Raw genomic sequence first — 26,019 nt, forward strand, 5'->3', positions numbered from 1 at the left:
GTTCCTATGAAATACAAAATATGGCACCTGCATGCTCACAAGCCACCAGGGAAACACAAAAACTGATGAATGGGAATGAAATAAAGGGCTTTCCCGCTGCCTTCAAGGAGGGACCCAGCGTCTGTGGGCTGAAAGCACCAGGCCCGTGGGCAGCCAGACCCTGAGCGCTGATGATTCCCACCAGAGAAAAACCCCACAAGTCCTCTCCACTGCAGCACCCTCCGTCCGGCTGCGCGGAGGAGCCTGCTCCTCCCGGCCCTTCTCCGGGCTGCCCGCTGACACAAGCACCCAGGACCTGGTCCCAGGGGTCCCAGGAAGCCTCTGCCCTGGGCACCCTTCCCTTGGCCTCCCTCCTGATGGGGTTTGTGTCTCTTCTTCTGTATCAGCCTCTTGTGGCTTGGCAGGAGCTTTGTCAGCACTTGCTGTGACCTGAAACTGGTCACACCAGCACCAAGGTGATCGGTTCTCTGTAAACGAGTTGCTGCAGTGTGGCTTGGCAGAGAGAGAAAATTCTCTGCTCAAATTCGTAACCTGGCATGTCATTTCTTGTCCAGCCATTTTATCTTCTATTCTGCTTGCTGAAAGTCCTTCTTTTCTCCGTGCTACCCCAAGTTACTTGCAAAGATTGATACAACTGTTTGCCTGGTGGCTGCCCTGATTTCTCCATAGGGCTGTCCCTGCAACAAGTGGGACCCCTTTGGGAAGAGGTCTCATCCCCATGAATACAGCAGCACCCAGCAGTCAGCAGGACTCTTCATGACCCCTACTTCAGGGGGCTCAGCGGGGTGGTATTTCAACCTGTGCAGGCAGGGGAAGCTTTTTGCAAATGGGGAGCTGCACACATTGACTCGGGAGCATCTCGGCAGGATGGAGGCTGGACCCCCAGGCAGGAACGGGCACTGCAGGTAGCATTGCTCCTCTGACCCATGGCATGTGTAATGCTACCTCCCACTAGCAGGGGCATCCCCAGGCTCTTGCAACTGAGACACCATTTTGATCCAGTTTAGACTAAGGGAAATAATAAAATACAAGATGAGCAGGCTGTGTCAGAGATCCTCCAGCCCTCTGGCTGCTGAAGAGCGCCGTTTCCTGCCCGGACCCACAAAGCCTCACCCATGAGCCCTTCACAGTGAAGGAAACGGCGATGTCCATCCCCAGCCCTCATGCCTCCCCACTGGTACCCACACACCTGCCTCGACCCCTCCATTTCGGTGCAGTCTGGGGGAGGCAGATTTGGGGCGAGGGCAGCGGGGAGCCGCGTGCCCTGCAGCGGCGGCGCGGGGGCTGCAAGCGAGCCGTGGCAGGGAGTGCGTGGGTGTGTGCAGGCAGGGCTGTATATCCAGTCTGGCAGAGGGTGTGCCTGCTCACACGCCGGGGAGCCGAGCCGGCAGCAGGAGCCCTGAGACACCCTCGGCTGGGGGACGTATGGCAAGGAGGGGTTCGGGAGATTAACCCCAGCGTGAGACTCATTTGCTGTTGCCTCGTGTTGTGCGTGGTCAGGTGAAGTGCAGCCCCCTCTCCCCCCAAGCCCCACGGTCTGCTTGCAGCCATGCTTCACTCTCCACTGAAAACAGCGTTGGCGTATGAGTGTTTCCAAGACCAGGCCAGCTCCACTCTGGCTCTGCCTTCGGACCACAAGCTGAAAACTAAGGGCACGGGAAAACAGCGGGTCCAAGAGCAAGTGATGATGACGGTGAAGCGGCAGAAGCAAAAGTCGTCCGTGTCTTCGAGCGTGGGCCACTCCAACAGAGGTAAAATCCCACCGTGCTCTGGACAGCAAGGGGGTCCCCTCTGGGGACAGAGCAGCTGCTATGGGGTGCTTCTGTGGGGTTTTGTTTGTGGGGGATAGACTGTTTCCCATCTTTCTCGGGTTACCCCAGGCAGGGGATGCCGAGATCTCTTGCACTGGATGGAAGAGTTAGGACAAGACGTGGAGCTGGATGCATCGACTCCCTCCCTGGTGGAGCTGATCTCCCGGGAGCGCTGCACTGCTCCACATCCCTGAGGCACTTGGACGTTTCAGTGTGGTGCTATTGACCATTTATTCCCTGGCTCTAAAGCTGGAGTAGCCGCCTAACCTTTGCAAATCCTTCCTCTGCGAGCGTGCCCATGGTTGGAATCCTCCACTAGACCTGTCCCCTCCTGTGGATGGCCAAAGCTAACAGCATTGCTCTGCCACCACGCCAAGGGGCCGGGAAGTGGCCACAAGCCGGGGCTCAGCTGTCTCCTGAGCATTGCGGCAGGTGGAGAGCAGGCAGCTCTGCCTACACACAGGACACAAACCTGAGCTCGGGATCTGCCTCTGAAGCTCCCAACATGTCATTTTGCAGGCTGAGAAATGTGGGAGCCTGGGACACCCCAGTGTGAGTGGTAGGAAGGAGATGAGTTAGGAGGAGAGATGTCCTTTTCTTACCACAGTGGCTTGTGTTCATTCAGTGGGGATGTTTCGCAGCCCCCTCCATTTTGTAGATGAGTAGAAAGGGGTGCAGGGGTCTGGGCAGCCAGTCTACCTCCGTGCACTGAGTCTGTGCCATAGAAAGCATGCAATCACCCGAGTCCTGGAGCCAGGTTTCCTACTGGAACACCTTCCTCTTTGGGTCAAGGCTTGGCAAATAGATTTCTTCACTGTCCTTGCTCTGGAGAAAGCTGATTTGGAGGTAAACCCCAGCTTTCCCCAGCCGGGAGCTGCAAACCCAGAGGGTTGCGACAGCCACAGTGCAAAACCTCCTGACTCTCAGAGGTGCTTTCGCCAGCAGCTGCAGCGAACTCACTGGCCTGGCTGAGTTCACCAGGAAGAGTAAAGCCCAAAGGCTTTGGGGGAGAGGGGAGTGCCGGGGCTGGGACTGAACCCTTCAGCTGTGTCCGGATTAAGCAGCACGTAGAGTGATGTTTGCTGGAAAGCTGAGTGAGCTGGGCCAGTGTCTGCCACCTCTTTGCGGGACTATGGCTTGCCCAGCAGCTTTGCCAATCTGGATCGTGAGGCTGGATCCAGCACTGGTGAGGTGTCACGGTCCAGACACCCATTTTGGGCTGGTTTGCCAAGAGAAGCCGAGTGGCACGAGGCTGCCGGGTGAAGAGTGGAGGTGGTGCTCCCATAGGAGCCGTCCTGGCTGTATGCATTGCAACTGCTGCAACAGAGGGAATAGAGCAGCTTCATGGTGGATGGCATGTGTGCAGTGACCGTGATGGGTACCGCCAGGAACAAATCTCTGCTTTCCCTTTTTTTGTGTGTTTGTGGACATAGTCTCCAAGGGATGGGTGGGGGATGGGGCAAGGAGAGCTTTCTTCTGCCACCAAAATGGAAGATGGAAATCTCCTCCTACCTCAGGAGGGTTTATCGCTTAAGGTGTTATGGTGTCAGATCTGACAAAATAAAACACAAACCAGGATGAGACGAGAGGCTCTGGATGGGGATTGGGGCACTGCCAGCCTCCCTTTCCAGCGGAGGGTTATTTCAAGGGGAAGTGGGCAGAGAGATGTCTCCCACTGCTGCCCGTAGGCAGGAAGGGAGGCAGAGGGGGATTATTCTGCTTGGAGCGGAGCCAAGGTGAAACCTCTGGGAAAGGAAAAAAAAAAAAGGCAAATTCCCAAGCTGCCCGTCTCTGCTCGACAGGCTGAAGCTAAACCCCTCCTCCAGACACTTTTGGAAATGTCTGGGAATGGGAATTGCGTGGAAATGTGCAGCTCTGGTTTCTGTGTCCCAGGGAAGCTGAGTCACAGCCAGCTCCCAGGAGCTGCCGCCAAACACGGGGCTGAGGCCGCCCCATTCCCACCACAGGGAGGTTGGCCAGCACGAAGGTCCTGATGGCTGATTCACCCTGGCAGCTGCTCTCTGAGTGCATTTCTGGACAGAATCCCAGAAGGGCAAGAAGTTGCCATTTATTCTCGGGGTTTTCTCCTGGGTTGAAGGCTGAGAGGGTCAGGCTAAACTTCCAAGTATTGATTTTTACTGCTGTTGGTCCAAAGTTTAGCTGAGCAGACCTAATGAGAAATATTAATGTTTCCTACAAACAAGCTACATCGGTCCATCAGGTGTGGATGTCTGCCTGTTCAAATGCTCCTCCAACATCAGCTACCTGCATCCCCCCATGATTTCTCAGAGATGCTCCTCAAAGGCAGCACAAGCTGCGGAATTCACAAAGTCCCTTGATAAATGTTCAAATGCTTTGTTCCCTCTGCACCCAGCGAGTTTCCTGTGTGTGTCTGGTTCGGTCTTGATCCAGGTCCAGCCGTCTGTTGCTGCAGTTTGGTCTGTGGTTTGAGTAGGAGCTGAAGCATTGTGCAGAGCTTCCCCCAGCTTAGAAACACATGCTCCTGTGTATGTAGGACGGGGAGCATGGACATGGACCCCTCTTGCATGTAGCAGGGATGGGTGGTGTTGTATCCCATAACTGTGGTTTCTTTAGAGGGTCAACAGATGTTCCCTCAATGTTCTGCTGATCGATGGATACATAAACGTAGTTGGTTATTTGAAGTCCAGCAGATCAAGGCATTGTGGCCACTGTCTGAAGATCTGGTGTCACCCAATATATGCACAAGCCACAGCAGGGCAAGGTGATCCATCTGGGCCCAAACTGGTGTGCACTGGGGTAGGGCAGTGAGCAGAAACCAGTTGCAAGCAGCATAATCCTGCACCCACAGAGGGGCCTTTTCTCAGCACAGCAGCTATGGGTGTTTCCAAGGATGGCTGCAGAGTTTGGGGTCTGTGGAGTCTGCTCTCCTTGGGTTTTGGGTCTGTGGGGTCTGCCCTAGGGCTTATCTGCCCTTCTCACCATGGGAATAGCTAACTGGATGGCTCCCTCTGAACTTGCGAGTAATGCAAATTTCCAGGGAAAATGAATTTCAGTGTCATGGCAGGAGAAAAGGCCAGGCCAAGCTGAACCAGCTCCTTGTAGCCAACAGCACTAGTCTGCAAAGTCCTCTGGCTAAAGAAAAGTTTTGCCAGTGACTTGTCACTGGCTGGCAGGGTATAGCAGGGAGCAAAGATCTGAGGAAACCCAATCAAGGAGTGTTGTATCCAGCTGTCTCACGGCTGAGCTGTGATTTAGAAGTTTTCTATGCTGGCTGTGGCTGAGAGGGGAGAAATCCCACCTAGCTCTAATGGAATCCTACCTAGCTCTAAGGGGGGTCATTACTCTGATGTGAAGGGAAGAGGAGATTTTTGGGGATAGTGAGTCTTTTGAAGACTTCTGTAACCCTCCCCCAGCATGAGATGATTCAGGGAATGCCATCCACTGTTCCACAAATGTTAGATTATTGGTATAGAAAAACTACCAAACGCCTTTACCTCATAGGCCAGAAGGCAGAAATGAAGTTTGGTCATTCCTGTAAGAATCTCAACTTCTGGGATTTCACTAACAATCTCTCCTAGGAGGTATCCAGGCTTTGCTTTGTGCCTCCCACAGGCCCTCTTCTCTTACTATGTTTTTCCTATGTTTAATCATCCTTATTGTTTTAAAGCCGTGCATAGTTTATTATTTAACTCGTCTAGCCTGCAATACCAGTGACTGGTTCTTGTCTTGCTTTTCCCTGCCACAGATTAATATTTATTAACATGCAGCCACAATGCTCCCTGTTAGCTTTATGTGTCCAGCTGAAGTGTCATGCTTGAAAAATGGCACTTCTAACACAATTCCTCTCCTTGCCATCAGTCTCTTAGCTTCAAGGGGTGTAAAGTTGCCTTTGAAGAAAGTAAATAACTCATCAGGCACAGGCATATTGTGTTAGATGGAAGTGTCAGTTTGCTCTGCAATGATCGATAACAGCTATGGAGAGGAGGATGAGGGCAAGGAGAGCAGTAGTGGGGCTCACAGTGATTAAGTGCAAGATCTTGCAATCCTTACCTGTTGTAGCTGGATTTTACCCTCTTGAACTGTCCCACTGAAGTTAAATGAGATTTTAGATTGACCAAGTTTTGAAGGAAATGCATTGGGGGAATGACAATTTGGGGGTGGGAGAGAGGGGTCCCTATGACAGCCCAGCCAGCACCTGAGCAGCCTTCAGGGGTATTTTCTGCCCACAACCACAGTTGCTGGGAGGCTGCGCTTCACCTGAGTGATTCTCATCCATGTCTTTTCTGCCTCTGTCCCATCTATTATCTACTACTAATACAGTGGTTTTAATTGTCTCTATGTTTGTCTAAGTGCAAGCGGGCACTTCAAAGACCTAAACAGCTGCTTGGATGACAGCAAATGGGACACAGACATATGGACATAGCTAGAAAAAAGCACCAGGGAGGCATCTCCCGCAAAGAGCATTTCCACCCCCTGCCAAAATATATTTCAGGAGATAGTCCGTTTTTATCCCGGATTCTCAGGACCTGTGACCAGCTTGTATGGTCTTTACCCTTGAGGTGGTTGAAAAGAGGAATATCCTTCCTCGCCCCAAGGGCTGGTGATACACCTCCAAGACACTCTCAAGATGAACCAGGCAGTGTCTAAACTTGCAGGACTAAACAGAGATGATGTTTGCTTTAGCCACCTCCATCAGAAAATCCCCAGGTTCTTCCTGGCTTTCAGACTGAGCTCTCCAAGCATTTATTAATCGCAGTTGTGGCAGAATCACCTTCTCCAACCAACAAGGAGGCTTCAAAATGCCTTGAACATTTGAGGTTATATATAATTGTATATTTATAAGCTCTTATGTACAAGTTTGTGGAGGTGAAGGCAACTTTTCAACAACTGAAGAACATAAACTTGCATGAACTGCCTGGTCTCTTGAATTTGGCCATGTAGCAGTGCATTTATACAAGAAAATTAGAGATGTGCCTAAACTGGCTTATTTTTGGTGTCTTCTTGCTCAGCCTCAAAGTCTTTAGTGCAGTGCATGGCAAGAATGGATCCTGAAAGGAAAAGCATGGTCCCCAGGGAGGGTTGGTCTGAGTCACGCCCAGAAACCCTTTCTTCCAACTGCTCACTCACAGTGTCAGGAAAATGTTCCCAAGTACTCCTGCCTGCAGTTACATGATGTTTGCACAGAGCAAGAGATTGATTGTAAGAAGGAATTCCAAGGAAACTGTTATGGGATTGTTCTATCTTTGTGTTTAGAACTGTTGTTACTAGCTAACTGTGTCCCCTGGTAAATCTCCTGCCCCAAACTTACCATTTCAATCCCTGCCTTGTTTCTGCTAAAGACCAGCACTAATGTCCTGATCTGGAGTTTCTGGGAAATCCTAGGGTGGGGAGAGAAGCACAAGGTGAAGGGCACAGCTGAATTGTATCTCTCACTGCATGTCAATGGCCATTTCCTTGCCTTATCAGCAAGTTCTGTGCAACTTAATACATATGAAGCTTTCAGGGCTGGAGAGATATTAATAGGGAACAATGCCCACCGAGTGTCTAGACTATAGACAATGAGATCCTGTGGTTTTCTGCACAAGTGTATGTCTGTGAAACTACTCTGCTCTTGCTTATTCTGCATTCAGTGATGTTCTTCAGATGCTGCTGTCCATGCAGCCTTGCTCCTCTCTTGTTGACAATAGAAAGCAAATCTCATTATTTATACTGCATCTACGGGAATCATCTTCCTGAGAAAATGCAAGAATTTTTAGCCACGAACCATATCACCATAACAGGTTCTGGATGCCTCAGGCAAGGCAATAAATTAGATTTATTCCACGGATCAGTGGCTGTAGAAGACCTGAGTGGCTTCAGGGCCTTTGTGGTCGAGCTTATCCAGTTTATCTAAGAGATGCGTCTTATCAAACAATCAGAGATTAGGATATTTCTGACATTACCCACCAGTTTAGGTGCATAACTTAAGACAGGTAAGTCCTGATTTTGTACTTTGTTAGACATTCAGAGCTTCCCCTGGAAGTTAATTGGAGTGTAGGGTTTGCACTTCCTCATAACGGGACTTGGGATGCCACAACTGTTGAGCACTTTTGAAAATGAAACTTAAATGACCTTAAATTCTTTTGGACCATCTGAAGGGGGTTAAGGGAATTCCAGTGTGGAAAAAGAATGACTCGCTTCATTTTTTCTTGTCGTGATGAATGTAGCATTGGGTAAAATACCTTTAGGAGGGATCCAAAGATTGCACTGCCAAGGGCTACTGGTGAGAGACAGCTGGAAGAGCTTTTAGTAGGGTTGGGATAGGTAAATCCAAACACTCTGAGTAAAGCAGTGAGAAATAGTAGAAATGGCTGATGGGTTCTTCCTGATCCAAGATATTTGCATCTTTACAAAACGTATCTTAGATCTAGTCTCACCCCAGCACCCCCAAAATAATGATGGAGATTAATACATTTTCAGGAAAAGAAAGTACAAATACACAGAGAATGGAGATTGAAATTTAAGGTGGTGCAATTAGGTTTCTTAGTGTTTGACTATTTCAGATCCCCAGGTGTTAAATACAGTTGATTATCATTTACCCATCATGTTTGTTATTTGCTATTTATTGAATTTAGCAAGCCTTGCTCAGGCTGCTTGGGTTGATGTGATTGTTATTATTCAGACCAGGAAAGCCAGCCTGGAGAAAGGGTCAGGGGTGGGTTTTGCCTTCAGAGGAGAGGCAAATATTATTTACCTCCAAGTCAGAATAAAGGGAATATGTTCCAGGTTCAGACCTTCCAGGATTTGTAGCACAAAATATCATCCAGTTCCTCTCGTAAAGCGAAGACCTAAGAGATTGGCCCAGTCCCTGACCCTGTCTGCTCTTGTCCACTGTAGATTTTATGGCACTTGGTCTTTTGTGCTGAAAACCTTAGGCTGTCGCTTGTGGTCTGAGGGCTGGAGTTTCCAAGAGCTCTTCTGAAATTAACATCTTCTATGGGTTGCCTGCAATGACAAAGGCTCACGTTACTGCCTGTCTTTCCTATGTTCCTGTTAAGGTTTCTAACTCTGTTATTCTTCAGTAACTAAACTCACTGAAAGAAAGAGTGCTGTGCTCTGAAGGGGTACCTGCTGGGACCACTTTTGTCTGCTGACTCTGCTTTTTCCACTTACAGGTTCCATGTATGATGGTTTAGCTGATGGTTATGGCTATGGGACATCCCGGGGCAGCTATTACGCCAAAACCCAAACAGGAAACAGCAGCTGGGGATATCCGGTAAGATACTCTTTCATCTGGGAACTGTGGCATACTCTTGAGGTAACCTGTACAGAAAGCACCCTCTAGCAGAAATAGTCATGGAGCAAGGTTATAGCACTTCAGAAACTTGCCCGAGAGAGATTATGCATGGCTATGGCTATCTTAGAAGGTAATTCAATGCAATGGAAGATGATGGTGGAGGACCCTATATCTATGTTCTGTGTGGTTGTGGAATCTAGTGTGGACAAGATTTAGTTTGGTTTTGTGGATTAATATCCACACAGCACGAGAGATTTGAAGCTGTCTGAAGGATCAGTCATGGGTTCAGACTCTTACAACTCAGTTCAAGCTTGGAGCACATCCGTCCCTCACCTGAAAGAGTTTCCATGTACCAAAACTTCTCTGTGAACAACATTAATGTGGTTGAGTGGTGATGATCAGGGGATTTGCACCCTAACTATGTTGCTATTCCCAATCTCAGTGCTAGTGCAGACCCTTTTCAGATATTCTCTGAGCTTGGAAAAGAGGTGGTCCACTTATCCCATAGTAATTTCCAAAGAAAATATTACAGATTGCCAGGAAAAGCACAGATGAGATAGTACTTGTCCTTGTGCAATCTGAGTTTATACATCCCACAGAGGTCCTGGTCTTGTCCTTGGTGACAGACTCTTGGCACACTGGGAATCACTCCAAACCACTCCACCATCTACTTGGACAACTTGTACTCATGTTGTCCCTCCACCTCAGACCTGAATTCTGTTCTTCCTTGGTTTTCATCAGCTATAAAGTAGAATTTAGAGCAATTCACAGATCTGGGATTTGAATATGGGAAAAAGAAAGGGCTCCTTTCAACAGCTCTGGGACTATAAAGCAGCTCCCTGTCAACCATCAAAGGGTTGAACCAGGAAAGGTGCTTATGTTGGCTTCAAGCAGACAGACAGAGGGTTGAAGCTTTTCCTTGTAGTTGCCAGATCCTTTGCCTGTTCATAGCATCAGCATTCCTCAGATTCAGAAAGATTTATCTGTTTTCTTTCTTAAAGGCCTTGGTGTTGCATGCTTGCTTCAAGGCAGCAATGTCACTTGTTAGGTTTGCATCACTGCCTACTGCATGTTCAGTAGGAAGGACTGGGAGCACTAGCATAAATTTGAAATTTTTATTTACAGACTGTCTGTTGACTTGTTTCAGTGTCCTTTGCTGAGCTGGTTAAATCCCAAACAGTGGTGTTTCTGCCTGGTCTAAAACCAAAAGGGTGACTATAATGGGTCAGAGCAGAGGTCCATCCAGCCAAGTGTTCTGTCTCTATCACTAAGGCAGTGATGGGCCCCTGCAGAAGGGTCTAAGCATGGTAAGCAGGCAGTGATGCATCACAGAATGTTTTTGTGGCCACCAGAAATTTGCAGCTGAGGGACCTCCTGAGCCAGAGGTGGAGTCTCTGAGCTTCATAAGTCAAATAATTGTGATGTTTTGTTCTGATGATATATTGTTGTTCATCTGTTGTGTTTCCTGAATGGAGTTTGTTATGCTTTGTCCAAACAAAACTGTTCTGTTCCAGCCATTCCAGTAGTTTCTAACTGTTTTTTTTTAATTAAAGAGAGAGGAAGCTAAGCCCCAGCTCTGCAGTTGCCCCTCCAGCTCATGCTCATGCTGGCAAGGTGGTACTGAAGCTAGTGTTGATGGTGTGGTTTTATTCATTCCTGATCTTCTTCCCAATCATTATGACAGCTGGACAAGTGCTAGGCAGTTAGAAATGCCGCTGGCTGCTGGAGATTTCAGTCCAGCAATGTTGGTATTCTGGTGAACAGCTTGCAAGATGATTATGAAGATCATGGCCTCCGTTAGATGCCATAGAGTACTGTGGACACAGCAGTTCAGTCACTTCTGGTTCACCGTGGACTTATGCAGCTCATGGCTTTTCTCTGAAGGGCTCCCCTGCATTTACTGATGAGGGAAGGTCTTTCTCCAAACCTAAGTGTCTTATAAGCCTTTCATTCTAGAAATTTTTGGTAAAGGTCTTCAGGACCTGGGCTACTTTAGCAAAAGGGACTTGGACTTGTGGAGGATTCACAGTAAAATTTGTCTTACCTAACTGTGTCTATCTGAAAATCAGTCATTTAGTCTTAACAAGTCATCTAGACTCCTCCCATAGCCAACAAAGGGAGAGGTACGAGGAGGTGATTCATCTCCTCTATCTTGGAGATCTGTCAGGTCAGGATGAATCAGCCCCTCTGGATGCCTATCTCCTTCCACTGGTAGCTGGATCAGAGCAGTCACCTAACAGGTAGATGACTGCAGTTAGGGGCGATGAGTCCCAAGTGCCATTGGCACATTGGAACATATAACCTCAAGCCTAAATCTGCTTAACAAGCTTAACAGACATCATACTCCCCAACCACACCGAGGAACCTCCTCCATTCTGCTTCTTCCAGAAAAGTATTAAAGGTTTACACAAATCCACAACCTGCCTCCAGCTTGGATTAACTTTAACTTTTGTCTACAGACCTGTTTGAAGTCTGTGCAGGTTCTAGGCATTCTAAAAAATGTTTCCTATTTCCAGTTCCTGGGTTGTAAGACATGAAAACAAAGATAAAGCAAATCTATTTTTGAAGACAAAATTGCTGGACTTCTTTCCAGCTGGAGCTGGTGCTGTGAATGTTTCTGAGAAGTCACAAAGTCCTTTGAGATGCACAGGCAAATTCAGATATTTCAAGGAAATGACCCAGTAGAGTATTCAGGAAAATTACTTACTCTCAATACTTCTTTAGTTAAAAAGGTGTAACAGGCAATCCATGTCTATGTTGCTGCTCCACAGCATCTGCAACTTAAACACTGCTCTTAGATGGTCTTAGTCTAAGGCATTGCCTTAGATGGTGACTCTAAATGACAGGACGTATCCTGTCTCACCCACAACTCTTAAAAACTGTTATTCCTGAATTCCTCCTTTTGTCTTGTTTTGTCTTGGAAATCTCAAGCTTTTTGCTTTTGAGTTTTCTTCCCAACCTTATGATACTGATGTTCAAATATTAGAGCAAAAGAAATGACAGATCTGGAGGAAGCGTTCTCTCTGGATCAGTCAACACTTCTCACTAAAACCTTTGATTTACCCATTATTAAAGACTATTTTCTGTTTATTCCTCTTGTGGAGTGCCTTGTTTGTAGCATCACTGTAACTAGCACTGCAATGAGTCCCTGCTCATTATCAGTGTAGGTAACACCGAAATCAGCTGGACCACTCCAGAAACAGGCACTCTGAGGGCAGCAGATTTGCACTTGGCTGCAGCATATCCTTGGCTCACGTGTCAGGGGTTGGCTCAGCCTTCAGGGCTGAAGTTCCCAGTCCCATTTGCACAGTGACCATGGTGGGATGCAGTAATGGGTGTCTTAGTGACTGCGAACCTCTCTGTTAGGTGGTCTTTCAATCCAGGTGCTGTTGACCCCGGAAGACCCTTAGAGACATTTGTCACCCTACTGACAATGAGTTATGAGTGGCCACCAGTTCCCAAAGCCACCCGACCGCAGGAGCTGGCTATGCCATGTCCTGATGTAAGGCCTGAGCAGTGCCTGAGGTCCCACAGGAGGTACAGTGGTGACCACAATTTACACAGACAAACCTGAGGGAGGTTTAAATAAACTAAACTGGGCACCTAGAGAAGTGCAGTTACAGCAGGAGAAGTCTCAGCACGAGCTGCACCCTTGACTGACACTTCAATACCAGCCCAACAATGGGATCTGTTCAGCACTGGGCTCAAAGCCACTGTGGCCCGTGGGTTGCAGCAAGTGTGCTGTTCACCCCCCAGCTTCAGGGACAGCTTTGGAGAAGTACAGCCAAATCCTGAACACCAAGGGAAGGCAGTATGTGGAGCCAAGATGCCGTCAGCAAAGACCCTCCGAGGTTTAATTCCCACCTGCAGCAAGACTGCTCTTGCCTGGGTCTGCGGGGTTGGCAGGTCCATCCCTGCTAGACAGCTGGGGGGTTCCCAGGTCTTGTGTCTGTTCTGGCACTGTCAAGATGGTGCAGTATCAGGACAAGGTGCAGAAGCACACCCGACCTCCCTGTGCTGCTGCTTCCACAAGAAGGAAATACACCAGCATGGTGTGGGCAGCGTGCCCGCCCCAGCACTGCCCCGAACGAGGGGCAAACAAGCCCCTGGTGTGCTGGGTAGGGAAGGAGGCACATCCTGGACGTGAGGGTGCTCTGCCTCCTACTGGGTGAGCAGATCGTCATTCCCACGGAGCTGACCTCAGCCTGGGGCTTGCAGCGAGTAATGTTCCTGAGAGCAGCCCTGCTCCCAGACCAAGGAATATTTGGCATGTCTGATGCTGCTCCGATTAAAGCAGTTAACTGAGTTGGAGCCTGGCACATGACAGCTGGGGACCAGTGGCTACTGGGCCACCAGTGTTCACCACTGCTTTCCTCAGGCACCACAGCTGGGGTCTTGGGCTCTGTGCTGCACTGGCCCAGCCACCTTGGTTTCTGTAGCAGTTATATCTGTTATGGCGCTAATGAAAAACATGCACTTTGGTGATCCCTCTGCACTAGAGACTATATGTAGATTCTTAAACAAATGTTCTCTGTGGGAGAAAGTTGCAGAGCTTTCTCTCCCAAATGCATTATCTGCATGAGAGGTGTTCTCCACGAGGCGGGAAAGCTCCCTGCTATCTCTGGCTGGCTTTGCCTCTGTGGACAAAAATCTCTCATTGTCAGTGGGAGCTTTGTTCAATAAGGATTTCAGGACAAAATTTGTCATTTTCTGTGATGACACATTCAAGTTTAAAGGAACCCCAAAAATAGAGTGGTTTGGGCAAGCTTATCAAAGAAAACAAAATTTGTGGTTGTTGCACATCATTGCTTAGTCAGACCCTGGTATCCCTGTGAGGTATTGCAAGAGTCTTTATGCTTTAGAGTAGCAAGTTGGACATTACCTTCCCCAGCCAGAAAAAACTGAACCATCAAGACCTGAATCTCAGCTGCATAAAGAACCAGATGAAAAAGCATATGGAAAGGCAGCATCCAGGAGAGGTGGGAAAGAGCATTTCAGAAATAGATAAACAATGAATTTGCTGGTTTTGCAATTTTTCTCCCTGCAGTGGAGTGTGTAGCAGGCAGCAGCTAAAGCATTTCGCAAGTAGCATCAAGAGTTTTCCCCACCCCTCACTCAGGGTGGGACGCTGTCATGTTGCATTGCCTGTGCTTTGCCCTCCAGCCTGGGAGAAACCTGCTCCTGACGTGTTTATACGGAGTCCTTTACTTCTCTCTGTCTGCTACGCTAGAAACAAACAAATTGCAAGGGAAAAAATTAGAGCTAGGTAATGAACTGATCGCGTCCTTAGATGCAGAAGTCAGAAACACCCAGTTATCTGGGAGGGCCTCCGACGTAGAAAGGCAGTGCTGAGATTGGAGCACGATTCCCGGGGCTGGCACGCCTTGCTTTGTGTTTCTGCTTCTCTGGAAAGTGGGAGGAGGAGAGGGACTTTTCCTGTTAAACAAAAAGGTTTATGGAAGAAAAAGACAGAAAAGGACTCATGATCAGTGACTAGGATAATGCCATTTTCACTTTCGCTCTAGCACCAGCTTTATTCCAGTTGAAATAAGATGTTGAAGATATTTATTTATCTGTCTTGCGTGACTGTTGGATATTCCAGCTGAAGCTCCGAAAATAGTCCTATATTGCAGGCTGAGAACTGGTGATCCACAAATGCTTATTCATTTAAAGGCAGGTCTTTGCTGCTGCCAGTGAAGGAAAGCACTTACTCCTTGGGCCTGATAAGAGCACCTGCGCGCTATCAGTGCTCATCTTCTCTGCCTTTCGGCCCCGTGCCTCCCCTCCTTGTTTTAATGTGAATGAACGGCTCCCAAGGCTTGGCCTCGAACATACAGGCTCGTTTCACAGTAGGGAGGAGAAGTTCAGGCTAAAATTCAGGATGTTGGCATATCCCAGCTGCACGTGAGCATCGTCCCGCATCCTACGAGCGCAGGGGACTGCCAGCGCGTGATGGGGTCTGGCTGAGAGACCTACCAAGCTGCCCCGGCTTCTCAGGCCCCATGGGGAGAAGTCCTGGTGACAGCTTGTGCTCTTCTAAAATGGTTTCCAGATCTTGCAGTGCAGAGGGAATCACTGCTTTCTGTCTCCACCCCACTTGGAGGGACTTCCTTGGCTTTTCCAGCATTTCTCTGCACTCCTAAAGGGAGGAGGTGTGGACCTGGCCCACCTCCCCCATGCAAACACCCACAAGCAGTGGGCAGATGCAATGCAGGGTGTTAGGAAATCTGAGCGGTTTATGAGGTTTGAAGGCGAGAGATTGATTATTTCCTTTCACTAATGCTAATCTGCATAGCGAAAGCTCACTCTACACACATAATGGCATCAGCAAAAGTTACAAGATTGTTGTTAGGTGGCTCTTTAAACCACAGACTATATAATACCTTCAGACCTTCACCTTCAGAGATCCCTTCTCCAGATGGCAGAGTGCCTCGCTTCTACCTTGCTGTGCATCCTATCTCACTGATCGCTGCATCCAGTGAAGAGATAACAACACAGGGAACTCCATTCCTTTGGCCACATTTGCTCCAATGTTAGAAGCGCAGGTCTCTGACTTAGCTTGGTGAACATCTGAAATGGGCACATAGGCTTTAGTCTGAGAAAGCTGCTCTTAAGGCGCAGACACGGCACTTTGCCGAGATCAAGAAGCAATCAGGTCAGCTACGTCTGTGCAAGGATTCATAGAGACTATTTGGCAAGCATGCCTGAAATCCACTGAAGTTGGCAGGACACTCCTCATCGATTTGGAGGCTTTGGATCAGGCTCCTGCTGCAAAGACGAATTCTAAGATACCAATTAGGTCCGTGCCACTTGAAAGAGATTAAAATGGGCTCAGCCAAGCATCTGGTAGAATCAGCAATAAAAGTCATGCACTGACTTTGGTAATGAGCTTCACATCACACAGGAACTATTTTCCCATGAGTTTGCAAAAGGCTTCCCCACCCTGCCAGGACCTGCACTGACTTGCTGCTCAGGGCTCCCTGTGTTGCAGAAAGGTGTCTTTCCAAACAGGCGGTTGCTTTGCTTCACCCAACTCAGGGCTGGCAAGAAAGAGAACAATGCTATATGCCACTATAAAACACAGCAGGAAATACAGAATTGATAATTCTGTATCTATAAACAGAGACACACTCATACATTCCCTCGCCCATTCTGCTGGTGGAGAGCCCATGTGAGTACACTGGAGAGCAAACAATACCTTTAGATAAATAACAAGTTAGCTCTTCCATATTTAGCTGAATTGGCTTCAGCAAATGCCCAGGGGCTCCATGGCTCTGCCAAGCTTCTGACAGCCCTACAAAATAATCCCAGCTTATACTGACTCATAAAGAAAAACGTCAGGGCTCACATCTAACAAGCTGCTGCTCTGTCCTCCAGCCAGCTGTTGCCAGTGGCGAGCCCTGGGAGTGGGTTCTCCGCTCCACCGAGCAGCAAAGTCCACCCTGCACCTTCCTGCTGCAGCCCTGATCTGTCCCCCACTGTCCCAAGGGTTTCTGAACCCAGGAAAATGAAGAAAAAACTAGGATGATACCACCCTTAGATGGACATATTCATCTGCAGTGGCATAGATCATGACTTTATGAAAGGTCACTTTGCCATCGGTGCATGCGTGCTGCATCCAAAGCAAAAGCAGGATGGAGAGAACCTCTGTGCGTGGCCATCCGGGAAATTTCAGTAGTCTTGCCTCACTGCCAGGGAAGCCCCCGAGACTCATCGCACTTACCCATGTGCCTTGTCCTTGCTCTTCTTATCACATGCAAATTCTTCTTCCAAATCCCTGGGAGCTCTGCAGTATGCAGCAAACCTGTTACCTGCTGTGCTGCAGTACTAACAGGTTTTTTCTGTGTCCTCTGGAGTGAGAGCAAGGAGAATTTGCTCCCCTTTTCTCCCCTTCCAGCAATTCACCTGTTTAGATGCAAACCTGCAGAATGAAAGTATGAAAACTACTTTAGACCGGTGCTCAAGTGACAGACCAATCTGGGTATCAGTGTAGCTGGACTAAAGGGTTTGTTCTTATCCAGATGGCATGCCTGCTAGGTAACCCCTTTTAAAACTTTTCAGCCGTTACCTGTGCAACTCTTTGGGACACAGCAGAGAGGATTGACTGCATTCCTGAAGATCAGTTTGTTAATGGAAATATTTGGCTTAATTAATTAACATAATGACAATTCTGCAGAGTGTTGGAGACAAGTGTGCTCAGGGCTGGGATGAAGTTGGGGCAGAGCAGCGGGACTCACGGAGAGCGTGCAGAGGATACCAGTTTCCCCATCATGTAGTGTTTCTAGGTTATGAAATATGGATTTTTTTTTTTCAGTGATATGAACTATTGCACCAGGCACAGGCTTTTCACACCTTGTGCCTTGAACCTCCATGGAAATAATAAGATGCCAATGTTGACTTTTCTCTACCAGCCCAAGGGATCCTTGGGTCGCTTTTGCAGAAAGAGGCATCCAAAGTACCGCTGCTTAAAGTTAGGTGAGAAAAAAACCTTGGCCCAACAAGAGACCACAGATGAGCTTTCCCAAGATAAACCAAAGGGGGATGGGGCAGGCAGTTTTATTCTATAGTTCTTTTTATGCCTGTTTGCTGTATGTCTTGGAGATCTGCTTGCCAGCATGCTGAGGGGGATGCAGTGGAAAAACTCAATATCATGGGCAAAGAGCACTAAAATAGCTTTATTTCTTTTCCTTTCTGGAGTACCCGCCTTAGTGACTTGTCTTTCACTTGGATACAACCCTGCAGGCTTCCAGGTGCCAGCATTGCCATCCAGAAGGTTTAATATTGCAAAAGAATATTGGATTCAATCCTGGGGTACTTGGGGTAAATATGCAGGACTTTTGGTAATGTGGTGAAGATATTTTGAACTGACAGCGGGCCAGCTAAAGCCATTTTTTCATCTGATTAATTGCAGGGTTTTTTTACTGTCTTTTATTCTTTTTTTTTTTTTTTCTTTCTGGCTTAGTCATCTCAATTCTTATTGCATATCCCCCATTGTTCTCAGAACACCCCATTATACTACACACCTTGTAACTCATAAGCAGACATTTATTGTCTCCACTTGTTTCTTGGCACAACGAGATTCAAGAATCCCTTCTTAGTGATTTATCACTCCCTTTACTCCCTTCCTAAGGAATTTACAGATAGAAGGGGAACAAAATAGAATAAGGAAATTAAAAATAAATGTGGGCAATGCTGGAAGGTCAGAATGGGGCATCATTCTCTGTGATGGTAAGAGATGTGATGTGAGCTCCTCTAATTACAGGTTGGGTTAGACCCCATGTTTTGGAAATAAGGCATTTTCTCCAGTGCCAGGGTCATGTTTGAGTTTTCAATTCTGCTTTCAAGCTCCTGGATGCCTTATCCTGATCACTAAGTGTCCCCAGATTTCAAGGGAGCGTTTGGCACCTTTATAAGGGCTGTGGGTGGGCTAACCTCCTGTAAACTTTGAGCCACAAAACTACCTAAGAGACATAGGAATTTGTTAGCTGCGACACCCACGCGGGAGTGAGCTTGGCAATGTTGATCTGCAGCTCTACCCTTTCCTAATTTTTTTGTCTCCTGTTTTCTCGTTGACCAGCTGTACAACGGGACTCTGAAGCGGGATGCGGAGAACAGGCGTTACAGCTCGTACAGCCAGATGGAGGGCTGGGGCAGCAAGCACTACAGCAAGGCTGTCTGCAGCCCTGCCAGGGCCAGCAGCGACTACTGCTTTGTGCAGAACATCAAGAGCAGCCGGAGCGAGCCCGACCTCTACTGCGAACCACCCCGGGGCACGCTGAGGAAGAGTCAGGTGGGGGTCCGGGCAGAGCACAAGTCAACCTTGAACCGCCAGAGCATCTACAGCAGCTGTAGCACCCAGCAAGGAACTACCAGGACAAGTAAAAAAATGCCAGCACGGGCCCTCTCCTGCCCCTCAAGCAACAAGCCCGATGTGGTCTATGCCCAGCCCATGATGAGCTGCAAGCAGGACGTGGTTTATGGACAGGCTCAGTCCAGCTCCAAGTAAGTTTGCTGCAGTGGGCTGAGTCTGAGTAAATTTAGCATCTGCTGTGGAGGTCTGCCCGTCAGAGCTAGTCACCTGAGCTACTTTATAGGCACTGGAGATCTGCTCACCAGTGCACACCGCGCTTAATCGCATCCTGCAGTAGAGTCTAAAGTGGGTCAAATGAGTCACACTCTTAAAGGGCTTATTTCTTTTCATGGGCTATGGAGGGAAACCAATGTGACTGGCTCAGCGTATATATCTCTGCTGCAGCTGTGTAATGTTGGGTAAGGTGATCCCCCAGTCTCTGTGGTGGTATTAGCTGACAGCTCCTTTGTAAGATGAGGGTGGGGAGGTGAAGAGCGGAAAGCCTGGTGTGCAGTTTGGGTGCCTCTCCTGGCTGTCACACTGCTTCGATTTGGCAGAAAACAAACTTAAAAAAATCAACTAACTTTGAAGGACTTGGTCCCTGAGGGTCTGACTCAGAGCAGAGCTGAGAACCTTCTGAGTGGTTGCATTCACCCCTCTGTCCTTCCACCCAGCCCTTGCTTCATTTGCCCAAAAGGTCTAATTTGGGTTCCAGAAAAAAGTGAGTCAGAAATTGAAATAAATAGCCTAATTGGAATGATTTACCTGGCCAGGAAAGAGCTGGGTAATGGAAGCTGTTCAATTCCTTCCTGTCCAGAGCATCCAGTCCCGTTGGGGTTAGGAATTATGCAAGGGTGGAGGATGGTTCTTCATGTCTCAGTTAGAATCAGGTCCCTTCTTGTAAATGTTGCCTGCAACAACAGGGCATGTAAAACACACGAGTGAGCTCAGACACTCCCAAGCTGATATATCTGTGCAATGCAGCAGAGCTCTCAGTAAAAAAAGCCTAGTGGGGTTTTGATGGCATTACAGTGATGTTGATTCAAAGTTGCCCTGATGCTGATGGCTACGTTGCCTCCAGCTCTGGAGCACCAACCATATTCTGCCATAGTCTTGGAAGACTATGGTTTGCATGTTTTGACCTGCAAAACATTGCAGTTCAAGGTTGCAATGTGTTATTGGGCTGGAGAAGGAGGATCTGCATCTTCCACAAGAGCTCCAAGGGGCTACTGCACTACCATTGCTGCACCACTGTCATACAGGGCCTGCTCTGCACCAACCCAGAAGTTATCACAATTCCCAGACAGACATGCAGTTTGTCACACAAACCCTAGAAGCTCCTGAGCTCGTTCCTGGTGGTCCCTGGTCCAAAAGAGAATTTGCACACTGCAGCATAAGTGAGAGACTAATTCAGGGCTCATAGCCTTTGCCGTAACTCACACCAAAGGCCTGAGATTCTTGAGCCATTGACCCAAGCTGTGAGGCAAATATTGAGAAAATCCCCCCTCACACTCATCAGTATGAGCCAAATCATGCCCTTTTTCACATCTGAATGTTGATTTCCAGATTTCTCTGCCTACTTCTCTGCTTGGCCTCCCTTGTTTTGTATTGAGTAGGAGAAGTATGTCGCAGAGTGTGTATGCCAAGAAATGTCACTCGCCCGTTAGCATGTTGTTATGAAACCTTAGCTTCCCATGAGCCCAGTTACTTCATGCTTAACACATGCAAAGTTAGCCCTGTCCAACCCGGAGCACCAGTGGCATTAGCTTGCTACTTTCAGAAGCTTTGTAATTCCCTGGAATAGGAAACAGAGATGTTACATAAACTGGAAGTAACTTGTTCTAGGGAATTTCTGACTAAAGACTACAGAAGTGTAGTGGGAGGGATGGCAGAATGATTGAACATGGGACTGCAGCTGGCTTCTGCCTAGGGAAAATACTGCTTTTGAGAAGTTAGTCCCAGGCAGGCAGGCTCTTTCCAAAGCAAGCCCTGCTCTGCACTGTGCAGCGCTGACGGTTGTAGACTTGGTCATTGTTTTGGAAAGGTCACTTGAATAGTGGCATTTTCTGAAGAGGAGAACTGCTGTTGTGAGAGGAATAGTCTCCAGTGCTGGATGCCCTTTGGTTAGGGAGTGGCTCTATTTATACACTTCTCCTGGCTTGGGGCATGGCTCATCTGGCAGAACTGGTTCTGATGTGGAAACGTCGGGCTTCCAGTTGTAGGCTCAGCTGGGGCTGTGTCCCCTGAGTAAATCTGATTTGGCTGGGGCACACCCCCATGCTTCACATGAAACTCACTGCAGAGCTGGATTCGTTTGGAGGGCAGTTTGTACAAGCACTTCTGCTCTCGACTCAAAGGAGACGAGGTTGGCAGCAGTTGTCCTTAAAGTTTTGGAAACATACTAAGGAGTTGCCCTCTTTGAAAAAATTGCTTATTTGGAAGGCCATTAGCCCTTGTAAAGTATCTGGCAGGTCACTGTTAGCCTTCTTCTGTAGCGTGCTTTTGTTGGGAAGAAGCCCTCAGAGGTGGGTTAGGACCATATCTGGGCTCTCTTTGCTGTGTAGGACTGTTTCTGGCTGGAGGATTCTGCACTTGGAGAGCTCGATCTTCATTTGGGTAGCCTGATCTTTGAGTAGGGAGAGGTTTGCTTGTAGGCATCCCATTATTAACCTCTGTATGCAGGAAGAGAGCTTAGCTGGGTATAGCTGCTGGTAGTTCCCTGTTTGGGGCTCTTTTCTTCCTATTCTAGTAGTTCTTCAGGTAGAGTTTTTGCCTTTATAACAAGGATAATTTTGTGTTCAGTTTTCTTGCTGCATATCTCCTGTGTAGGAGGATATCTTGTCTGCAGGTTAGCAAACCGTCTCTATGAGGAAGGGAAAGGGTAGATAGTTTCCATGCTTTCAGAGGTCATCCAGTGGGGTGATTTCCATTGCTGTGAGAGTGACTACAGCGGGAGCTGTGATCCACTGGGTCTGCCTGTGATACCAAACTGCTCTGTAATGCAGTGACTGTGGACAGTGTCAGTACTGGTTCAAGAGTGGTGCTTCTCAGGTGTCCTGTGCTACAGATCTGATCTCCTTGGATGGTGTGAGGTGAAAAAGGGTCATTGGACATTCTCAGGTAGTGAGAGTGGCCTGTAGATATCAAAATACTGAGTATGCAAGAATTGTTAAACTACCTGTACTGAACAGTCCCTCTGCATTTGGTCACAAAGTTATTTAATTTCTGGGACTATTCTTGATTGTGTGATTGCTTCCATTTATTGAACTGGCTTTGGCTGTGCAAGACATGGAAGAGCTGTCTCTTTGATAACTATCACTCAGAAGAATCCTTCCTCTCACAGAAGCAACTCTAGTTGATGAAAGCACCTTTCCTCCAGCTAACTGATGAGTAGTTTAACACCTAAATGTTTTTTGGGAAAAAACATTCTATGATTCTATGGTAAACTAAACCATGATGTGGGATTTTACTTACCCCATGGTATTGATTCTGGTGATGAAATCCGAGTTTTGCACTGTTTATTCAGATCAGGAGGTTAAACAGTACTGACTTGCTTTGAGAAACCTCCTCCTGAAGTTCATTCTCTTCCACCACCCCTGCTGTTATGATCCTGCCTCAGTGAGCAGAGCGGGACCTTCTGATGGCCCATCCAGACATATTTCTCTATAACCACTCAGGGGCTTAAACATTATGTCATATCTGGAACAACATTTCCAAGCTCAGTGTATCTGTCCTGGGCTCAGAAGTTCATGAGTTATTCTGGTGGCTCCTGCCCAAAGGCAGTTCTCAATGAGCACCACTCACATTTTGCCACAATATAGCTCTTTGGAGTGAGTCCTTCTACCTGATAGAGCTGGAGGGAGTCTTCTTGGTGTCCAGGGCTCCCTCTTCTCCCCAGAACCTCTTTGGGCTCTTGTGACATCCCTCAGATCTGCAGCCTTTCATCCTCGAAACTGGCAGCAACAGTGGTTTCAACAGCTGGTGAAGAATACGCATATTTGCCTGCTTTTAACCATTTCCTCTGATGGGTGGTACTTGCAACACGCTCCAAATGACAGTGTGTCATCTTGAGCTAGCCAGCTTTTAGCTAAATAACATGTTGCAATTCAGCCCAGTCAGGAAAAAAGTTTCTACATCCTCCTTGATCATCAGGTAGCGATAACGCGAAGCGGCAATAAAGGATATGATGTTAAATGCATCCTAGAAAACTCTGAATCTTTGTCCCCCTCCAGCTGGAACCTGAGGTACAAGAAAACTATGGCTACCACCAGCTGACTTTGTATTAGTTCTGCTTGCAGATGCATTGCACATCGTGCTTCAGATACCACATGCACGTGGGACTGACAGCCCAGGGCCAGGCTAGATCGTGACACACAGTGGTTGTGGCTCTGCAATAGTCTGTGCAGTTGTCAACATGCATAGCACTTCTTTAGGAGATGGCTGCATCTGAGCTGGGTGCCCCTGTTGCCCTTACAGAGATGCAGTCAGTGGCCAATGGAGCTGAAACCTGAGGTAGGCCAGTGAGTTACCCCCTAACAAAGGTAGTGCCTCTTGGTTGACTTCAGGGGACTCCCAGGTGTCTGAGCTGGAGACATTACCGAGAGGCCAGACTAATCTCACCCCTTGTGAAGGATTCAGGGTATTCTCATTTGTGAAGATGAAGAGGTGAGCTGGGTGTAGATGAAGAGGTGAGCTGGGTGTCTGCAGACATTCCCCAGCTTAAGGGTTGCTGATATAGATCAGGAGCCATTAATGGACACCTACAATACGCGTTGTCTTCCATAATACCACATGCACCTTTGGCCTCATTTTAAGACTTGAATACGTTCCCCTTTGGTGTTCTCTGTATATGGGGGAAAGAGACTAAAACACCTCATTAGAGATCATATGAAAGCAAGTGTCTCTCAAGGCACCTGGCAATATGTAATATCCTGGTGCTACTCTGTTAAGGGCCTTGAATACCCCGGCTGGCAGCTATGAAGGAGGCAGTAAAGGCTGGGGCAACCATTTGGATTTTCCATATAGTCATATTTATCTATGGTGATGCTGACTTGGCCCCAGCCAAGCTGCAGCAGCCCCTGTGAGCTGTGGCTCAAGTTCAGGGACCATAAGTGTGTGTCCTGTAACCATTCATTCCTCGGCAGGAGCTCGGTCTCTCTGGGAATACTGTAGACAGTGAAAACATACAAAAGTTATTGAAAGAGTCAGAAAATGTACTAAGGGCATTTGCTGACAGGTATCCTCTCTTCTGGGATAAATAAAGACAAACAGTATCAAAACATAAATTCCCTAGGGCTCTGTCACACGATGAAAGCAGAACCAAGTACGATGAGAGGCACCTTCATTTTGGTTTGTTCCTATTTGGGATAAACTGCCTCTAAAAAATTACTATTTTCACAGTGCTGGCTCCTTGTGACGTGAACTTGTCTGTATTGTGCGTTTGCATCCAAAGCAATTGCTGTGGCGCTGTGCATGATGCTGTCCTGGCAGGGTTCATTTCATTGCACATGGTGAGGATCCATTCCTCCCTGGCTCAGAGTCAACCTGTGCCCATCTTTCCTGGTATCTACCCGCTGAGCAAAGCCTGAGAGGAAGCTCTAGCTGAGCTGCCAGTGGCACCAAAACCTTGGTGCCATGTCCCAGAGGTGGACATGGCTGCTTGGTGTGGAGCATGGCTATCAGGTTTGCTCCAATGTGGCCTGAATCTGGAAGGTTTGGATGTGCTTAGACACTCTGCTTTGAGTGTCTTCACTCTGATTTTATTAATGAACAATGGAATTTGTTAGAGTTTTCTGGCTTTGTCCTCTCCTGGGACTTGTAGGCCTAACAACCAGAATGGAGACCTGATTAACACAAACAAATCTGCTAATACAAAGTGAACAAAAGGCTTTAGTATCAAATGAGGGAATTTGCCTTTCTGTGATACTGAACCTCTTAAGTATTTGTTTCCCTTCCACACCTGAATCTGATCATCTAATTTGTCTCCTGTTGAACCATTTCTAATTGACGTCTCTCCCTATTCTGATTGCTTCTTTCTTGTGGAAGAAGAACAACCTCTGGAGCTCTTCCTACCAGGCACATTGGTCCAGGTTGGCGATAGCCACAGTCCAAGAATTTGTCTTGGAGCAGGCTGTTTTTCTCGTAGTGTAGATCTGGTTAGGAATATCACTGACTGGCTGATGAACAGTCTCCCATTAGCACGGGCTTTGCCAGGGTGATTATATTCTCAGCTAGGAGAAATCACTGCTTCTTCTCAGGCAGGATGACTGAACCTGGCTGCTTACCCTCTGTGAACTTCTCCTGTTGGTGATCCAGCAGCGAAAACAGAACCTTCCCCATCTTTTCGCACACAGAACTGGACATGAGTGCCTTGTTTTTCCCGCTGAAGGAGGGTTTGGCCCTCTTATGGAGTGGATGTGTAGAAAATTGCCCTCCTTGAGTAGCTGGACCAAGTGGACATCCTTCTTTCTCATAAAAAGTGCATCTGATTTAGGGGTTTTCTCAATTTGGTAAATTAGAAAAAAAAAAAAAAAAAATCACTGTGATTCCATATGCTGCGTGGCCACTGACCTGGTATTTTTATTAATATGCTTCTCTCCCTGCACTGCCAGCCCAGGTCTGAATTCTCAAAGGAGAAGTCCCTCTGGTGCTACTCGTGCTGGATCCATCGGTGTCTCAGCTCTATTCTGTGTCTCAGGAGCATGAAAAAGACAAAGAGAAAATCATGGCATCCTGGATCCAAACTAAAGATTTCTGAGGTTCCATAGTTTCTAGTTTAAACTTTGTCTTTCCAGTTTTGTGTTTCCTTGTTGCAAGCGTAATGGAAGTTTCTTTGAGCTAAGTTTTGATAGAGGTTCAAACTGACAAAAAATCATATGATGACGTGATGTTTTATTGTTAGTGTAGAAATAAAAGTGGAATTACGTTCATCTAACCTTAGACATTGACTGCTTAAGGTCCAATCCAAGACTGTTGTCTGTCATTCCTGTACACCAATGGACGCAGAGGTATCTCCAGAGGGCAGGTCTTCCTGTCTTAGGAAAAATGTCTAAGACACAAAGGCAAGTTGTTCTTTGGAAGAACCTATTTCTCTCCATTGA

At 47.6% G+C, this 26,019-nt stretch overlaps 1 protein-coding gene across 1 annotated transcript in view; it reads left to right on the forward strand.

The window, feature by feature from the left end:
- The first annotated feature begins 1,549 nt into the window (after positions 1-1,549).
- The window catches only part of PKP1 (plakophilin 1), a 41,843-nt gene continuing 17,373 nt past the window's right edge, over positions 1,550-26,019 (forward strand). The window contains exons 1-3 of the mRNA XM_009478565.1: positions 1,550-1,751; positions 8,948-9,048; positions 18,647-19,071. Of these exons, the coding sequence (XP_009476840.1) occupies positions 1,550-1,751; positions 8,948-9,048; positions 18,647-19,071 (728 nt within the window). The remainder of the gene's footprint in view (positions 1,752-8,947; positions 9,049-18,646; positions 19,072-26,019) is intronic.

This window comes from Pelecanus crispus, chromosome 17, assembly GCF_030463565.1.
Source record: "Pelecanus crispus isolate bPelCri1 chromosome 17, bPelCri1.pri, whole genome shotgun sequence".
Classification (NCBI taxonomy): domain Eukaryota; kingdom Metazoa; phylum Chordata; class Aves; order Pelecaniformes; family Pelecanidae; genus Pelecanus; species Pelecanus crispus.